Genomic DNA, 18,920 nt, shown 5'->3' with positions numbered 1-18,920 from the left:
GTGTAGATACAGTTTTTTATGATTTGCTTTATTCAAACAGAATTTTGTTCAGAGCTGTCCACCGCTTGTATTTACGAGGTATATTCAATTCGTAAATGGCTGGCAGCAGCTACACTGAAGAGGCGTTCAGGTCCCTCAGCAGAACAGCCCTTAGAAATACAACTCCCACAATTCCGCACGCGCCAAAACCAGTGCGCATGCGTGTTCCGCCTGGGCCATTATTTTGTCCTCTTCAAGCTTCAAATGAACAACAGGCTAAACGTTCCTTGAAATGAATTAAATATTTATTCACGGAAGGAGCATTTTTGTCCTTCTTGTTCATCGCCGCCGACATAAATGGAGTCTCTCGGTCAGTAGGTCGTTGTGTCGCCGGGCTCTTCGGTCCTCCGTTGGACTCGGAGGCCGAAAACAGTGCGCGGAGTGACAGCGCCGTTAAAGCCAGCAGATTGGGTGTTTATCTAGGTGGCTAGCGACCTAGCTAGCTTCCTAGACAGCTAGGAGGGGAGGAAAAACCCCGAAAGGACCATTCGATACCTTCGGAAAGAGAGAGCCGTGGCTGTCCCTGTCCCGTCCAGCCTGCAGAGGGGATGGCACACCTTCGAGACATGCAAAACCAGGTACAGAAATGCTCTTTTCAACAACTGTCACCTCCCTCCTCCTTGACCAAGACTAGACGAACCCTCATGACTGCTAGGCTCTCCATGAATAGGTGGGTGGGGGTCTTCATCAGCCACTACGAACAGGCATTCGAATGCCTTTATTTCTCGTCTCCTTGCCATTGTCAGCATCAGGGGGGCACGTTGCCAAAGCAGTCGACAAGCTGACAAAACCATGTAATTAGAAACTGTAGATTTCGTTTAAAAGGCTTCACTGTATTAGAGTTGTGGATGGTACATGCTATAGATGCTAAAATTCTTAAAATGTGTTGACTTCTTCATGTTCCTCCTACTCAGTCAAGTCATCACTCATTTCCTGCTGTGATGGAGAAACCAGTGAACTTTCAAGTTCCATTCGTCTTGAATTACATTCTGGCTCAAGGTTCAGTCTGGGTGATTATATGGGCTGGGACTCAGATGGGTATTGACATAGATAAGAAAGGTTAATCATCCATCGTCTTTTTTAGTATTTGATCAGCGCGTGAGAACATTGTTATAAAGGCCAACAGACAGATGCAGCTCCTACTGTCACATCTAATTAACCTTTATAAGAGAGCATCTGAATGTGGAACAAGTTCAGCTCTGGTCGAGTGCTTTGCAAGGGACATGCACGCTCGTATACACACAAATAAGTGCAGTCTTAAGGACATATGCTCAGTACTTCAATGCTTTCTTTCGCACTGGACCAGAATACCCGGTTGGACCCCGAGGAGTACTTTACCAAGCAGGAGCGGATTGGGAAGGGTTCCTTCGGAGAGGTCTACAAAGGCATCAACAACCGCACCAAGGAGGTGGTGGCGATTAAAATTATAGATCTGGAGGAGGCAGAGGATGAGATAGAAGACATTCAACAGGAGATCACAGTGCTGAGCCAGTGTGATAGCCCTTTTGTTACCAAGTATTATGGATCATACCTGAAGGTGAGACCATTACACAAACACTGAAGCGATACCGCGACAAGTTATTGCCAGTTATCAATACTAAGATATAGACATAGACATATAGGCAAAGGCAAAGAAGTGTTTTGAAATCTTAAATTTTGTTTACTCTCAGGGGACCAAGCTGTGGATTATCATGGAGTATTTAGGTGGAGGATCTGCTCTGGATCTGGTAAGAAGATTTCTGTTTTTATACGGATTACAAAGTTTTATGCAAATCTTGCAAAGTGGCACTTCGTATGCTTGAGAAGCCAAACCAGTCCGGCTCCTGGCTCGCTCTCCCAACTTCCACAGTTTTCTGATTCATTTGTTGCACCCTCATCATCTCCCTTCCCCTCCCTAGCTCCGTCCGGGGCCTCTTGAAGAGACTTACATTGCTACTATACTGAGGGAAATACTGAAGGGGCTGGAGTATCTGCACTCTGAAAGGAAGATCCACAGAGATATCAAAGGTAATAAGCACTCTCTTCATGCACTGAAGAAAAAAATGATGCCTCTTTTTCATTTGGCATTTTATAGATATCAGTTCTGTCCTGCTGCAAAGCCACATATCACACACATAACTCAGAGTCAGGCTGCAGCAGTGTGCTGTCTTGAGTGGAGAGGCTGCCCATTAAATGCTTTGATTCATGCTTCCTATCAGCAAGTAAATACTGCACTGAGCAAGACACTGAATGTTGAGCAGTGATGAGGGAGCTGCTGAGGAACATGTACATCCGGTCTTAGCCAGATGCTGCACATAATAAGTCCACACACTGAAATATGCTACTGAGATGCATACATTTATGAACACCATCTGTGAGCTGACATCATGCTGTGGGTGATAAATGTGTATCTGTGTGTAGGGTGATTCTTTTTTTGGCACTGCTCTCTTATCTACTGAAGCTGTTTGAGTTCGCCACAGTGACAATGTTGACATGCACAAAATATTCTGGTTGTTGTTTATATTCTGAAAAAGACAATATTCCCACTAAGATGTTTACATGGCTAATGAAAAGGAAAATTCTGCTAATATTCCTGTTTCCATGCAGCCGGATATACTCTGATCAACACAATGACTTTAATGATGACACAACTTTCATTTGTTCAACCGCCTTCTTGAAAAGGTCGGCGTTGTGATATTTGTGCAAAACCTGTTGATATCCCAGTCTCGCATTGTGTGTAAAAGTAGGTGTGTTTCTCCTTCCGACCAGAAATGTGGACTTTTCTTTTGTGCATGCATCTCTGCTCCAGCTTTGCAAACCGTTGGGCAATGCACAGAGCTGACCTTAAACAGGCACCAGACGGTGTGTCGCAAACTGCATACTCTGAATGTGCTGGATACACGTCCAAAGAATGCTCTGAAAACCTGAATAATGGCAGCATATCCCACATGTCTTCATCGGAAAATCTACATTCAGAATATCCAAACACATCAAATTCAGAATATTGTCATATTCAGAATAATAGTGGAAAATTAGTGTTCATGTAAACGCAGTCAGTGAAACAGGGGAAGAGGCTGGAAAGTCCATCCTTCTGTAATGCACAGTGTAATAAATAGTTATTATCCTGACAGTCCAACACTCCAAACTCTGTTCCTTCATGCTGGATGATATGTTTATGTGTTATTGTTGCCTTGTTGTTTCCACTGCTTGTATCACTCGTTCCTGTAGGTTGACTGTCTCTGTCTGTCTCTCCTAGCTGCCAACGTGCTCTTGTCGGAGCAGGGCGACGTGAAGCTGGCAGATTTCGGGGTGGCGGGACAGCTGACAGATACCCAGATTAAGAGGAACACGTTTGTTGGCACGCCTTTCTGGATGGCTCCAGAGGTTATCAAACAGTCAGCCTACGACTTCAAGGTGGAGTTTTTTTTTCCACACTTTTCGGTGTCTCACTTTGGTACTTTGAATTGAGCCCACGAACAGATGAAACACTGATAAGTTGACACTACATACATTTTTCAGCATGGAAAGACTTATTTGATCCACATCGCTGTAGTTTGGGAACCATTTTGTCATTCCGTACATTGTTTCCAGCGTCTGTTTGTGAAGTCAACACACCTCACGTACACATGTCATTCTCCCCTCAGGCTGATATTTGGTCCCTGGGAATCACTGCCATTGAGCTGGCTAAAGGGGAACCTCCCAACTCGGACCTACACCCCATGAGGGTCCTTTTCCTCATCCCGAAAAACACTCCACCCACACTTGAGGGACCTTACAGCAAGCCCTTCAAAGAGTTTGTGGAGGCTTGTCTAAATAAAGACCCTCGTTTTGTAAGTAATAAACCTGCGTCCATCTGCAGGCATTTCAGCAGAACTAAACGGGATCAGACATGCTTGCTCTGGGCTAAATAAGATCAGAAAATTGGAAAATAATTCCAGATTGGCTGTTCTGAGTGTAATACTTTGGTCATTTGTCCTACCAAATATTTTTGTGATTGGATTAGCATACCTTGTCATTAACAGGAATTATCATTTGTGCTGTGCTTTCTCAGATATTCAAACCCAGTCCAAATCACATTCTTGTTAAATCTAAGCAATGTGATGGTGGACTTGTTCTTTAAGCATGTTATGACTAGACAACTGATCCCAGCTGTCTGGGGCTCTGGGACTCTTCAGACGACGCCGTCACTTAATGTTCGTCTTTTTGCTGCATCTGTCTTTGTGCCACGTCTGCACAGAGGCCAACAGCCAAAGAGCTCCTGAAGCACAAGTTCATCACACGTTACACCAAGAAGACGGCCTATCTGACAGAGCTGATCGACCGCTACCGCCGCTGGAAGTCAGAGGGGCACGGGGAGGAATCCAGCTCTGACGACTCAGATATGTGAGTCTCAAGAACACACACGCACACACTCCAGCTGTACTCTGCCGGCTGGCCACCAAGCAGTGTCAAGAATGAACCTTTTCATGTTGGTAAATTTCCATCAGCATACAGCATGGGCGAACCTGCACCTCTTCCTGCTAAAAACAATAAAAAGAAAAAAAGTACACACACACACACACACACACACAATCTTACACACGTATATATCTATGTATTTTTCTCTTCAGGGATGCTGATGGTGATGTGGATACGTGTCCCATGTGGACCTTCCCCACAGTCAGACCCAACTCTATGAACAAGTTACAGAAGGGCTACACACACACAGAGTCAGAGGTAAGATACACACACACACACACACACACACACACACACACAGAGTCAGAGGTCAGATACACACAGCACACAGAGACAGATCTTAGAGCTTTTGTTCCTAACACCTCTTTTTTTTGGCTCTTTCCAGTCAGGAGATTCGGTGAAAAGGCAACCCAAGTCACAATGCTTGTCTGCTTTGGTAACACCCATCTTCAGAGAGGTAGGCACAACTGTTGGGGATGGCCACTCTATAACCTTGAAAGCAGTGACTTTTCAGCCAAGAGCAGGCCTTAATCTAGAATAGTTAATCCTGTCTTTTTGAAAAACATCTTAAATTGGGAGCCGTTACTTCCTGGCTGTTGAGCCCTGGACAAAGTTAAACGAGGTTAATGTGTAAGTCCTCATTAGTGACTGTTTGTGCACAGAGCGCTGGCTTGAGGTTGCTCTGAATAACTGACCTGGATCACCGTCTTCTGCTGGATTTGGAGGAGAAAAACAGACCGAAATAAGTAGACAGAAAAAAAAGAAGAGCTCTACAAAGAGAATACCACAAACCTTAAGGCTGCCAGCACATGAAGAGGATTTCCCTCAGCACATTAATTGCATGGATAACACACTGCAGTGCAAGTCTGGGCCTCAGACTTGATCTGATCTGCACTGCTTTTTCTTTGTGCATGTGAAAGCGGTACTGGAAACTGATATCATCACATTTATTGTGCAGGTTGCTTTTCCTAATAATTTGGCCTTCATTTAGTCCCAGAGTCTCTCTGATCTCCTTCAGGAAATTGACCTAGTTTATCCAAGACTGCTCCAAAGTGTGTCTTTATTGGAGAAATTCACTCTGTCTCACCTCCTCCTTCATTGTTGAACCTACTATCCCAGTAAGAAGGTATAAAAGTGAGTCATGATGTGTGTACATGTATCATACATGCACTGCTGTTTTAAACTAGTTTATATTAGTGAGAATAAAACAGAAGAGAGCAGGAACGCATGCTGCTCTCATTAAATGCAAGAACTAACAAAACCTGAGTAATCTCTGCTTATGATGAATGTTAAAAACAGTGAATGTACTGTTGAAATTAGGCTTCAAAACAGTCACATTGCACGACATACATCTTACTGTTTGATTTCCAGTTGAAGGAGAAGCGGCGGGCAAGTGGCGGAGGTGTAGGAGCCATTGAGGAGCTGGAAAACGCCTTCAACTTGGCCGAGGAGTCGTGTCCGGGCATCTCCGACCGCCTTGTCACACACATGATGGAGAGAGTGTGCAGGTGATTCACCAACCATTGTCACAGCCGACCAGTGGGATGTCCATTATGCAGCAGAAATCATTCATTCATGTGAATAAATCGATTTCATGTCTTTCTTCCAGGTTTTCTTTAAATGGTAACACCACCCCGTCTACGCGGTGAAACCCCAGCTGGATGTAACTTAACTCTGCCCCCTTTTCTGTCTCCCAGACCCACCCAACGCCTTAGATAAGGACCACAGAAGACCCCCCCTCCCCCCACCCCTCGTATCTTTGCACCCTTCCCAGTTCTGTCCCCCAAGAGATCTTTTAATTAGTTATAATTAAATATTTTTACAGTTTTTCTTTAAGAGCGGAGAGTATTTAAGACAAAAAAAGCCATGACATTTAGAGCGTTGTGTATACCTGTTAGACTGAGAAGAAAAAAAAAAAAACTATAATAAAGTCTATGGAAAATGTCCCTTTGTCTTCAGTGTTTGGTGTTTCTCAGATTCTCACAGGCAGGAAAGCAGCATCGCTGGCACCAAGAGTCGTTTGGATTAGAACGCAAAGGACGGCTCACAGGTGTATGTTTCCACAGCAGGTTTATTGTACTGTGTATCATATCAACATGGCAGCTGGCCCATGTTACTGATTTAACATCATCCTTTTTGTCTGTGTGATGCTCACAGTCAGACATGCTACAGTACGACACACCTCAGTCTAGCAGAGCTATAAAACTATAAATAATTCATATTGTAAGTTTAGCATGTTTAATTCTTTTTTGGTATATTTCTGTTGATTTCTGTTAAAATTATCATTAATTACTGTCTTAATTTTCTTGTGTCTATAAAAAGAATATAAGCTCAGGGTTTGGGGTAATTAACCTGTAATCACTGACACAGGGCAGGTTCACAGTGTTTTTATCTGCCAGGTGTAATTAATCTCCCTGAAATGAAGCACACACAAAGGGAGCAGGAGGCATCAGCTGATGTGTACGTGGAGAAGCTTCAGGCTCCTCTGTACCAGCTTTTGATGAAGAGCAGGGAGTCGCCAGAGTAAAACATATTAAAGGATCGTGATGAACCTTGAATAAACACTAACTAAAAAGCTCAAATCACACGAGACGTCGATTCAGTTTCATAAAACTTTTATTACAATATAATCATCAAAAACAATATTTGGAACTTTTAATATTGGATAAAAACAGCACAAAGAGGAATGTCAAGAACTCACATCTTGGCTGGTGAGGGAAACGTTGGCTACAATGACCTCATCGGGTCACCTTTAACCTCTGTGGTCATGGAAACCACAAAGTACTGAGCAGTTGGGACAGGTAAAAGTTTCCACCTCTTAAATCTCACTGCATCAATAAACACATAACAGTTAACGCTCCCTGGCACGTGACTTCACTTTACAGTGTGGAGGAGACATGGAGTAATTACATCTAGCTGATTGAAAGCACCAAACCGAGGCGTCGCACCTCATTTGCTCATCCTTCATTTGTCAGGGCTACAGGAAGACTGCAAGAGGTCAAGGGTCACAGTTTATTGAATTCATAACAAACTGAAATGGCGCTTAACAACACTTGAATGCTGTACTTAAAGACACTGATCTGAGACACAGCACTAAAGGGAAATTTCACCTGAAGTTTTACCAGGCATAGTCGGAGAGTTGCATGCAGATGAGGGGGGTAATGTGACAAACACTGAGCAAGGTGGACCCTATTTAAAGGGGGCGCTTGTGTGGTGGCTTCTAAACCAGAGGGAATATGAAATCATGTTTTCTCTTGGCAGAAAGATTAGAAAAAAATGGCATAACAATAGCATGAAAAGCTATTTCTGCTACTAGATTTCACCACAGTCGACTCTCCCAATGAAGCTCTTAGACAGAGCAAAGGTTCGCATGTGCTTTCAGGGATGTTTCAGGGCTGAAAGCAGTGCATACAAGCTGCGATACTTTGGTTTTCTCAATAGCAAAAACAGTAAGGGAACAAAAAAAACGAGAGTAACAGAACATCCCAATGGACGTGCGTTAAAGATATACGCCACCATTTTTAAAGATGGGTAACGTGACTTCATTTGAGTAACTGGCAAAAGTTTAATAAAAGGAAACAAAATAAAAAATGAACCGTGTGTAAATATATAAACATAACACTGTTTGAATATACTTAACTGTATGTATAACCAAAAAAAAAAAAAAAAAAAGACTCCGGATCCATGAAGGATTGGAATAAAAATAGTGGCAAGCAGTACGAGTCAATAACCGGGTAGACTTCACACCTTCTCTGCTATCATCCGTCTCTCTCTAGTCAAACTCAAGCAGTGGCTCAAACACACCTACAGCAGAAAAGAAAACAAAAGGTTACACGTCGCCATTTCCAACTAAACTCAAGCCTCACAGACGACCAGTGTCATTTATTATTCAGTAAATACAGTGTAGTGTGTGCAGTGTGTGTGTGGGTGCTGAGTGAATCCATGGGTCTGGCTCCTACCATAGACTTTTCACGCATGGGGACCATCTCCCTCTCCGTCTCCCTGCTTCTGCATCTGGGCCTGCATCTTGGCGATCATCTCCTGCATTCGTCTCAACTGTGCGACACAGAGCATCAACATGTATGACAGGGACACAATAACCGCGCTTGACAACGAGAGAAAGGCACATTCACAGAGACAGATGAGATTTTCAATGTGCCAGTTCTATTCATAGATTCTTTCCTTTATGTGTTATGATTGATACTGATCAATAGTTACAAATCATTGACAACAAACAACTCGACTATTTCATCAGAAACCAGCTGTGAACTCGAATCATTGGCCAGTTTAACACGTTTTATGTGTCCAGATATGAGAATGATCAGTCTTGTTCGCAAGAAATAAAGTAAGTCAAACAAATTACGAAAACTGGCCAATCAAGAAGGATGATGCATGAAAAATGAATTTCTTTTCAAGAAGTGTCTAAAATGTCCAACCTCAGCCTCCTTCTCCTGCAGGATCATATCCTTGTCCATCTCCTCCGGCTCCGGTCCCTTTCTGCATCGATGATACAACAGATAGTGAGTTTTGACAATACTGTGAGCACACATGCTGCAGAATCAACCTCTGATATTTGTGCAAAATGTGTGGCAATTAACAAAAGTCAATGCACCGTCAGAGTGATTATGCACTGTGTGATGATTTATGAAGTATCAGAGTGACTGAGTCAGAAGTCTGTGTGTGTGTGAACAGTGTACCATTTTAAGTAGCATTAGGCAAACATGACAAAAGCCACACTGAGAAAGAGAAGAAGGGGTCAGTGGGTTAGTGGAGGTTTCTTTGCGGAAAGACAGAACAGCTCACAAGAGAAGAGTGGGCATCTACAACAAATAACTACAAGGAGATGAAAGCAGTAAGACTGGAGAGAGAAGCAGCGAGTGCGAGAGTCAGGGGAACAGCGTTACCTCCCCCATGATAAAAAAAAAGAACGGTACCTCCAACAGTCCACTCATGGGATTGGACAAATCAAGACCAGACAGCCATCACTGGACAGATGGCGAGGCCATGAGAAGGCAGTAAAACCACTCCCTTTATCCTGGGCTGGCTTTAGAGGAACAGCTAAAAGATTCTTCCTGGTCTACAGTGAGGGTTAAACGATGGTATATCCGCTCTATGTTACATGACACACACAGTGATCCTGTTTACAACCTCTACGCATCTACAGTCACATTACAGATGCCCTAACTAACCATGGAAGACCACATCCCACTACAGCCTGCAGCATCTCATTAAATTCTGCCTCCCTTCCTCTGCCTACCTGATGTACTTCACATGCAAAATGATGAGTTAGAGCTATGGAACTACAGAATGACACAAGTTCAACCACATTACACTGAATGGACAGCAGAAGAATAAGTGGAGGTACATGATCCATTACACAGAAATTCATCCACTAGCTCATCTTCCACATACACTGCTTAAGATCTGCAGTGTGTGTTGTACTCATGTGCCTCACTGTTTTTAATACTACGGTATTTATCGTATACAATTAAAGGTCCAGTGTGTAGGATTTAGTGGCACCTAGCAGTGAGGCTGCAAAACACAACTGTTCTTATTTTCAGGTGATTTTACATGGATGAAAACACACTTCTGAATATCACATTCCATTTCTGCCAATAGACCTGCCTGAATCGTACACACTGCACCTTTAAAGTCTCATCAGAGCGTTGCTGTTTGAGGTGGGGGAGGTGCAGAGAAGCAAGCTGACAGACAAGTACGTACGCAGGAGACAGAGGCAGAATGTAACCATGGGAGGACAACCTGCCACCCCGCTTGAGGCGGTCCGAGCGGAAGTTCTCGTAGTGAAGGTCCTGGGTCACTTCCTGTAAATCCTGCATGTGGGTTCTGTGGAATTGTGGAAAAGCCACAAGCAATAAATCCTCAGACATTTTAAGAAACTACACACATTGGCTCTGCTGTGCCTCTCATGGACAGAGGCCCAAAACTTGTCTGAACCACATTACACTGCTCGTGTTTCTGGTGTGTAGTATCTGATGTTTTGTCTCCTTTCCTGCCTCGGCTACACCCCTTTTCATATTAGCTACACCTTAACAAAAAAAGCTATTGGCAGGGGTAGACTTGCCCTCATTGTGTTTGAAGGCAACTTCTCCAAGCTAGTTATGGTTTCTGACATTCTAAACATCTCTAACATTAGAAAGAATAAGGACAGCGGAGGGTTTCAGCTTCCTCTCCCACTCACATGAGCATGATCCGCAGCTTGAGGAAATCATTGTGTTCTGGATTCTCCACCTCCACCACTCCCCAGGGGTACAGGCGGCCCCTCACCTTCTTCCCCTTGGCCTCAATCTGCTGGTTGGATCCTACCACTGCAAATGGGATGCTAGCCTGGAAAAGAGGAGTGATTCATGTGTCTGTAGTCATGGTTCAACCACCTGCACACACAATCAGGACACTAAACAAATCTGTAGAGCAATGGGAAGATTTTCAGGAAATTGTATTGAGAAGATACAAAGCAGACTGCTTTTATCCTTGGCAAAGTCTCATTCCTATGGTAAAAAAAACAAAACATCAGGGATGAAAAGCTTTGCAGGGAATAGAGCGTTTACCTTGAGGATCCTGGTTTGCTCTTTGAAGTCCTCATCCTCATCCGACTCAGCATCAGGAAGGTGGTAAATCTTGATACCATGTTCATCGATCTCATCCAGAATCTTAGCAAGCAGACGGTGGCAAAACACAGGTTATTATCACTATATCACATTACTGTATCTGTCTCACTGTGGTTTATCTACCTTTAGGTTTTATATATTTAATCTAAAGCCCAGTTTCAATAAAGCACTTTCTGTACAAACAGTACTTTCTTACACTGGATGGCTGAAGCAGGGGCCATGAGCACATGATAGCTACTGTTTATTTCAGGAACTGGAAAAGATCCTGAACAATGGGTGACTGTTGTTCTCACCCTGCGCTTGAGCCTCTCCCTCTCTCTGAGGGTGAGCGTGTCTGCCTTGGCGATGACAGGAACCACGTTGACCTTATTGTGAATGGCCTTCATAAACTGAACATCCAGGGGTTTCAGGCTGGTTGGACAGGAAACAGACAGGAGGTCAAAGAGAGACAGAATAGAGGGCGTGACAGATATGTAGTGGTTTAGGGAAATGTAGTTGATCTGGTTTTTATCTGATCATTATCTGATGAAAAACGCAGGTCGAATGATTATGAACGCAGCTTTGCAAAGTGTCTGGTCACATGGTCTGACGGTATCAATTTAAAGAATAAATCCAAATTCACGGTGATGCCAAATCAAATAAAACAACTGTCAACAATATGACACAAAGCCCTGAGTTTTGTGATCCTTCAGTGCAACTTTTTGCCTGGAAAGCCCTGTGTAACTGTGTGTGTGTGTGTATTGCAGGACTCACCCATGGCCAAGCGGGGAGATGAAATAGAAGCAGCAGTGAACTCTATTATCAACAATGTGTCGACGATTTAGGCCGCTCTCGTCATGGAGGTAGCGCTCAAACTGGTCATCAATGTAGCTGATAATGGTGCTGAAACTAGATGAGAAAAACATCCATTGTATTAAACACGCAGTGTGCATCACAGTATACTGTACCAGAGCTCATCCCAGCTGAAAACAGAGCCACTGTGCTGTCCTTCTGACAGGCTAGCGACCCATCACTGCTAAAGATCACAGGACTGATGCTGGGTAATGTAAATTCAGAAATACCTCATCTACATATTAGCATAAGCCCTGAAAAGGATTTCATACCAGTCTTGGCTGTTGATGGCGTCTCCATATCCTGGTGTGTCGACCACAGTGAGACGGAGCTTCACCCCTCGCTCCTCAATTTCTACTGTTGACGCCTCGATCTGAACAGTCCTTTCTATCTTTTCTATTGGAAGAAAAAAAGAGCATAACAACATGTGTGGACACAGTTGGCACTAGATTTTCATTAAAAGGCTGTTGATTGTGTGCTTTTAATTTACAGATTTTATTAAGTGCTTTACAAGAAACACAAAAACAGCTTAAAACAAGGATATTTGGATGCGTATGTGTTTTACCTGCTGCTCCAGGGATGACTCTCTCGGGGTAAAGGTCGGTAAGGAACAGGCTGTTGATCAGGGTAGATTTTCCAAGTCCAGATTCACCTTTTGACAACAGAGGAAACATCAGTGTGAGAAGTCAAGATCAGACTGAGAAAATGAATAAATATTACAGGTGCTGGATGGTGCAAACCTCTTCTAATATAGAACAAAGGAGATTCTCACTGTGCTGCAGGAAAAAAGACGTCTGCACTCTGAGGCACAGCAGGCAGCGCACCACACGGAAATACATGATACTAAATCTGACCTCAGCATTAATCTTTCCCAGAACTATGTCAGGTGGCTGATTAAACAAGCCTAGTGCCAGAGGAAGGAGTGCAAGTGTTGATAATCAGTCAGCATTCAGGTGCTACCAAGTCAAAAAGAAGGCCACTGGATAGTTTCACTCTCACAGATACTAGCAGCACGATCTGAGAACCTGAATATCCTCTTCTAGCTTGACTCCATCTTTACATGAGAATCTGCAACAAATTAATGAAACTGTGCAGCGAAGACTCAGACTGATTTGAATGTCTCTGCTGAGATCATCTGATCACGAAACATCAACAAAATCTTGACTGACTGCCTTTTGAACTGACAAAAAGGGAATGATCTTAAAAAAACCCACAATCTTCTTCAGCGATCTTCTTCTTCTTCAAATTTTCCATATACCAACAACAGGTGTTAAGCTACCACAAGCGCATGATGATCAGACAAACAAATAAATAATACAATAAGCATCTACAGATGAAGTGATCAGGCTTTAAATAAAAGCTAATGGCCTCATTGCAAGACACGAGTGAAGCCTTGAACCAGACTAAAAATATCTTTCACCTTACTCCCGCAGACCCATTGAGCATTTTATTCTGGCTGTATGCCTAACGTCTGTCTGGCAAATCCATAAAAATAGAGGGGCTGTTTATCTTCAGCAACAACAATGAACAAAATTTAAGAAACTATATGGAAGAAACTGAAGAAACTTTGTTCCTTAAGTCTCACAGCCAGTCGAGTTACAGATGCGGAGACATAAACAATCTAAAGCCTGTGTGCTTTACCCAGGAATGCTGCTACCATGGTTCCCACCAGAGCCATGCCAAAAGATTCACAGAAGTCTTTAGTATATCCCAACCTGGCAATTTTCCAAAACATGTTGTATGGAAAATCCAAGTCAATATATATATATATTACGTACTACAGTTTCAGGCACATGTGGAGCACCAGTGCACCAGTGTTTTAGGGTAAGCCTAAAAAGCGATGCATACTCAGCAGAAATTTTGAATTTTCATAGCAAGTATCAACGGGAGAGAACTGCAGCTATCTACAGGAAATGTGCAGCAAAACACTGATGTATTTGAGAAGCCGGGTCACACAGAAGGTTAAATAAGCACTCAATGAGTATTCTTGCAGTGGAGGGACCAGCAGGAATTGTCCAGTGTGTGAATCAATCCCTCGAGGCCCACTGGCTACATTCCTCTCTGGTTTATTTTAAAGCAAAAGGATGAGCAGTGTTCAACCCTCCCCCCTTACCAACAAGCAGGAGGTTCACACAGTCACACTGCTGCTGCTGTTGACGCCAGCTGAGCAACTACACTGACGTGACATCTGCCATTTTCTACTCACACAAAAGCCTTCACACACACAAAAATACACCTATGCATTACTGAAGACAAGATCAAAGACAAAGCAACTTGCTTACTCTCAGCATACAAACAAGAGGAATGACAGGCATGAAAGAGTTGTAAAACTGCTCTGCAGACAGGTCATCATGAAAAGAAAGCCTATGACAGCAACAGCTGTATATTGTGCAGGCGACTGGCCAAGATCCCACCATAAATTAATCATGAACACAAACTCACAAGAGCCAAAACACATTCCTCAGATGGCCATGTTTACTCTCGCTGTCTAGTGTGAACCTTGTTATCACTGATATGCACTATCATTTTCCAAACTAAATAAAACCAGCATCAAACAGTGACAAGAAGAGAAAAGGCCTGAAAAACAGCGATGATACACTCACCTACTACCATCAGTGTAAACTCAAATCCTTTTTTTACAGACTTGCGATGAACCTGATTCGGCAGGTTGGCAAAACCGACGTACCCCGGGGTCTCAGGGTTGTTGAACTGCCCCTGCTGTAGGAAAAAAGCAAAGTGCAAAGTCAGCAGACTCATCATTTTTAACAAAATGTTCGGTGACATTAAAACATTATTATTACTTCAGCTAAAAGTTATTTTGCCACAAGTCTAAATCGGGCTGAAGTTAAACATGGTCTGGCTATCATTAAAATACTAACATGACAGCCAATTACTAGTGCTAGAGCAGAAACCACTGAGGAGACATCTGCTCATGAACAGTCAGGATATTTAGGAGGGCAACACTGACTTCTCTGGAGTCTATTTGCAAATGACTTTCCATCCATCATTCCAGTGTTTATGGCCCTTTCCTACAGAGCTAGTCAAACCAATGAGAAGCAGGCCAATAGGAGAGCTTTTAGCCACCCCTGTAGCAATGCTAGACAATGCTCAGCAATTTCAAATCAAATACAAAAGGTACATGTTCCTTATTTAGCTGACCCATTTTGGCCTCATACTATTGTAAGATCCATATACCCTCCCTTCCCCGTGCTTTCAGCAGAGGTCATGACTGATAAGCCCGATAAGCAGTGTGTTCTTGCTCTGCCTTTGGGCCTTTCAGCCAACATAAAGCCACAACAGTGAGTCATGAGGATGGTGAGCAGCACACCGTGCGCAGGTCTGACTAACCCAGCATTCAACGAGTGATAGTGGGGATGCTTAATTAAAAAAAAAAAAGTTCTGGATTGAATTAAAAATAGACGACAGCAGCCTTTTTGTTTGTATTTCTAACAACACCAAAATAGGTTTTCACTCAGAGTATAAGAGGAAATAACACCCTCTCTCTCTCTCTCTCTCTCTCTCTCTCTCTCACACTCACACACACACACACACACACACACACACACACAAATAGCTTACTTTCTCATCTCTATTACTGCTTAGCCATTAGTCTCGATGGACAGTCACTGAAGCAGAAGTAGGAACCTGGTACTGCTGTTTACTGTACTGCTTCAGATTTCCGACACTCACCTTCATTTTGTCGGCCTGAGACATTTTTTTCCTTGATGTTTAACCTGAAAGAAAGGACAGACTGCATCTCACACTAGGGAACAAAAACTATTACTGAAACTTAGTCACATTTCATGCTGCAGTTCTGGCCTCGATAGACCTTTTCTCAAATGGAGATAGTTCATACAGACACACACTGACAGGCCTGCCTGAAAGAGACAGGAAGTCTGGTTTGTGCTCACAGAGGTTTGTGAGACTGCAGTGTCTCACCACAAAAAAAAACTCCCTTTCCTGCTGAGATAGCTGCATTACAGCTGCGTCCCACTACAGCGCCATGACATCAGGATATGATTAAGCCGTGCTTATGATATTAATCCCAACGTATGCACAATTGAGATCATATGTTTACTATCTGGTAGCTGGTTGTTGAGTTGTAAGTTGTGTTTTAATTAAACCCTTCTGATGCAGTCAGGCACGCACAGCACTCAAGAGTGTTAGGATGAAAACGGCTCCATGTACGACTCAATTTGACATGGCCATAGAAAACTGTGTCCAAGCTAGTTGAGAAGCTGTCTGTCTAAGCCAATTCAAGAAGCCTCAACCCCTACATTAAGCATAGCATTATCTTACACTAACCAAAACAAACATTGCTAGCTAATTTGCTTATATATCCGGGTATTGGAATTGACAATATTAGCTGGTTAATTAGCTCTTTTCATAACGGTAACAACCCAATGGGTGTGAAATGTTCTGACGCTACCATCTGCCGTGAAACTCATTATTTTATAGTAATCCTTGTCCTTGAAAAGCTTTCAAAACGACCCCAAGTCAAAGCTATTTACCAAGCTACAGCCATCGCTAGCTGTTCAGTAAACTCGTAACATTAACGGTACAAGACCAGCTTAGCATAGCGTTAACTACTAACTAGCCGAGTAGCTTCTCCTGCAGGATGTTCATTAAACAGCTAATGTTAGCGCCGTCGGTTTAACACAGCACAAAGACAACTTGGCGACGAACAAATGATGAATTAGCTCGAGAAAAAAGTTACCTTTCAGTCCGTCCGCAGAGGTTACAGCGCAGATAGAAACAGAAAGACGGGCTGACGATGAACAGCAGACTTGGCGGACACCTCAAATTCTTCAGATTCCGGTGCAGCAGCTTCCTTTAGCACACAGACCACAATGCACTGGGCGAGAGCATCGGCGGCGCGAGCGCGACGCATGAAGACTTCTCCGATCACACTGAAAACCAACACGCACGGCTGTGCCAGGGTCTTATGTTAGCAAAGATATCATGCAGGGTCAATAATAGAAATCCTATTAGCATTATTTTAATTAGCTTGAGTTATTCATGTAGCCCCGGTCAAACATAAGTTACACGCAGTGCGACATGCAACTACAAGGTGTGTCCCAATTCAGGGGCTGCATCCTTCGGAGGACCCAGCCTACGCGGTCTCTGGAGGCTGGGTCCTGCGGAGGATCCTCCGTCGGCCGCATCAACTATCGGTAAATGGGACGGTCTAGCCTTCGGAGTATTTCCTGATTGCGTCACGACGTCATAACTTCTTCCCTCCTAACCCGGGAAAAACACACGTAGGGGGTGCAGAGGTGCGCCCGTACAGCTCCTATCGCTTGTAAGAGGCGCGAAATGTAGCCTATTATACAACTTACAAATTCACCTGATGTGAATATCTTCACAGCTTCGCGTCGGACGGTTCATGCCTCCGTGTCGTCCATTCATTTCTGATAATGGACACCTCGAAGGGCATTATCCCGCTTTTACCATGGTCACTTAAATATTAAATCAATTATTAATACGTTAATGTTGTTTTTTTACCGTTAACATTGTAAGTTTTTCACAAGAGGCCGCTGAGTGGACTATTTAATATCGCTCGTTGTGACGCGTTGCCAAGGTAACCGGCTCTGGCCACAGAACCTGCAGCTCGGTTGGCGCAACTGTTATATTAGACCTAATCAGTGGAGGGAAGTGACATGATTGCTTAACGTTATGTTACATGATACAAAGTATCGTTTCAGAGGGCAAGTGCACCTCTTACCGCTTGTGTGTGTCCAGAGGATGATGCCAAATTTTGTTTCAAAGACTCAAAGTCCACAGATAGTTTCCTAAATCATTTTTATGGCAAGAAATATTATCCACCATTCACTCTGATCATTAAATGTGGTTAAAGGAAACTATAAAATCACTCATGTTGTCTACTGTCTTGCCGTTGTGTTAAATAAACTGTGAAATAACGTATGTTCTGAGTTTCTGTTGCCACGGTTACCAACTAGCGTTTGAGCCAGCGCAATAATTTAGAACAATCAGGCTATTTGACCGGAACTTTTTTATAGTTGTCCTACAACACTTTTAAACGGAGACCCTGCAGCCAATCACAATCGAGTATTCACCCACAATAAGATATTAGTTGACATGCGAGCTTGTAACATTTGTAAGTGAAGAGTTTTAATAAGGCTAACAGTTAACTGAGCTCCTCATATCAACAGGTCGCCATTATTCAAAAAAACAATCGGTGCGCAAAGCATCTTGGGATATGGGAGGCCGTGAAGGACAGTAGCGACGCATCCTCCAAATACAGGGAAAAGGAGGACGCATTTGTCGGCTGCATTTGGAGGATCCTTCGAATTTGGACGAATTGGGACAGCCTTCGCGCAGCGTTATGACGTAAGCGGCCTTCAAATCCATCCTCCGGAGGATGCAGCCCCTGAATTGGGACACACCTACAGTGTCTAAGGTCCATTTGTGTGCTCCTGAAATCACCACCTATCACCAGTCAGAATATGCTAAATACACTGTAATATGAACAAATATTATAGATTCCTTTATAAGTAAAATGTTTTTCATAGTTAAAGTTTACAGAGAAATGAAGATCAATGCCAACAGAGGAAGATTAATACAGTTAAAAGCTGCGGAAAGGGTACAGAGTGGACTTCAGAATGGAGATTATTTAGTCAGCTAAAATCACTTTGTAATTTTCCTTTTACTATAATCTTTTTCTGGTCAATTAGTTATTCTCTGATACTGCTGTTCTCACTCAACAACAAGTGCATCAGTCTGAGAGATAGCAAGCAACTTGTATAGGATCTGACTTTCTTTAGCTATTACCACTGTCAACCTTACCAGTCAATCAGAATTAAACCTAGCCATGCCCAGACCGGGCATGAGACAACAGTGGAATACCATTTACAAATGTCTCGGTGCTGTCCCACAACTTTTGAAAAATATTCTAATTGGTGGAGGTGGAGGAAGCACTCTTTCCTTAAGATGAAGCAGCAATACCACAGTGCAGAAATACTCTGT

The 18,920-nt window shown here is 43.2% G+C and overlaps 2 protein-coding genes across 3 annotated transcripts; one reads left to right on the top strand and one right to left on the bottom strand.

The window, feature by feature from the left end:
• Positions 1–170: 170 nt before the first annotated feature.
• stk25b (serine/threonine kinase 25b) lies at positions 171–6,422 on the top strand. The gene is made up of 11 exons (XM_076745654.1): positions 171–617; positions 1,346–1,576; positions 1,710–1,766; positions 1,938–2,046; positions 3,275–3,432; positions 3,663–3,848; positions 4,256–4,401; positions 4,629–4,734; positions 4,862–4,933; positions 5,848–5,984; positions 6,086–6,422. The coding sequence occupies exons 1-11, from the start codon at positions 588–590 to the stop codon at positions 6,123–6,125; spliced, it is 1,272 nt and encodes a 423-aa protein (XP_076601769.1). The 5' UTR covers positions 171–587; the 3' UTR covers positions 6,126–6,422.
• A 652-nt stretch (positions 6,423–7,074) lies between these two features.
• Positions 7,075–16,780, bottom strand: septin2 (septin 2). 2 transcript variants are annotated; one of them, XM_076744910.1, is made up of 13 exons: positions 16,651–16,780; positions 15,624–15,667; positions 14,537–14,651; positions 12,499–12,585; positions 12,206–12,329; positions 11,856–11,990; positions 11,396–11,513; positions 11,043–11,144; positions 10,676–10,821; positions 10,198–10,320; positions 8,913–8,973; positions 8,436–8,532; positions 7,075–8,280 (listed from the first exon to the last, which is right to left on the bottom strand). In XM_076744910.1, exons 2-12 carry the CDS (start codon positions 15,645–15,647, stop codon positions 8,446–8,448), a joined length of 1,122 nt encoding a protein of 373 aa, XP_076601025.1. In that variant the 5' UTR covers positions 15,648–15,667; positions 16,651–16,780; the 3' UTR covers positions 7,075–8,280; positions 8,436–8,445. The 2 variants fall into 2 exon arrangements, with proteins under 2 accessions (XP_076601025.1, XP_076601026.1); XM_076744911.1 differs by having other exon boundaries at positions 10,237–10,320.
• Between the last annotated feature and the right edge of the window lie 2,140 nt (positions 16,781–18,920).

This window comes from Chaetodon auriga, chromosome 12 (genome assembly GCF_051107435.1).
Source record: "Chaetodon auriga isolate fChaAug3 chromosome 12, fChaAug3.hap1, whole genome shotgun sequence".
Lineage (NCBI taxonomy): Eukaryota > Metazoa > Chordata > Actinopteri > Chaetodontiformes > Chaetodontidae > Chaetodon > Chaetodon auriga.
Note: the sequence above shows the minus strand (reverse complement) of the source record. Positions and strands in the feature narration are given on the sequence as shown.

Coding starts and splice junctions, on each gene's coding strand:
- stk25b (XM_076745654.1), top strand. CDS start 588: ATGGCACACCTTCGAGACATGCAAAACCAG. Junction 2,047..3,274: donor GATCCACAGAGATATCAAAG/GTAATAAGCACT, acceptor TGTCTCTCCTAG/CTGCCAACGTGCTCTTGTCG. Junction 3,433..3,662: donor AGTCAGCCTACGACTTCAAG/GTGGAGTTTTTT, acceptor TTCTCCCCTCAG/GCTGATATTTGGTCCCTGGG.
- septin2 (XM_076744910.1), bottom strand. CDS start 15,647: ATGTCTCAGGCCGACAAAATGAAG. Junction 10,822..11,042: donor AGCAAACCAGGATCCTCAAG/GTAAACGCTCTA, acceptor CCTCTTTTCCAG/GCTAGCATCCCATTTGCAGT. Junction 8,533..8,912: donor TGCAGGAGAAGGAGGCTGAG/GTTGGACATTTT, acceptor TGTGTCGCACAG/TTGAGACGAATGCAGGAGAT.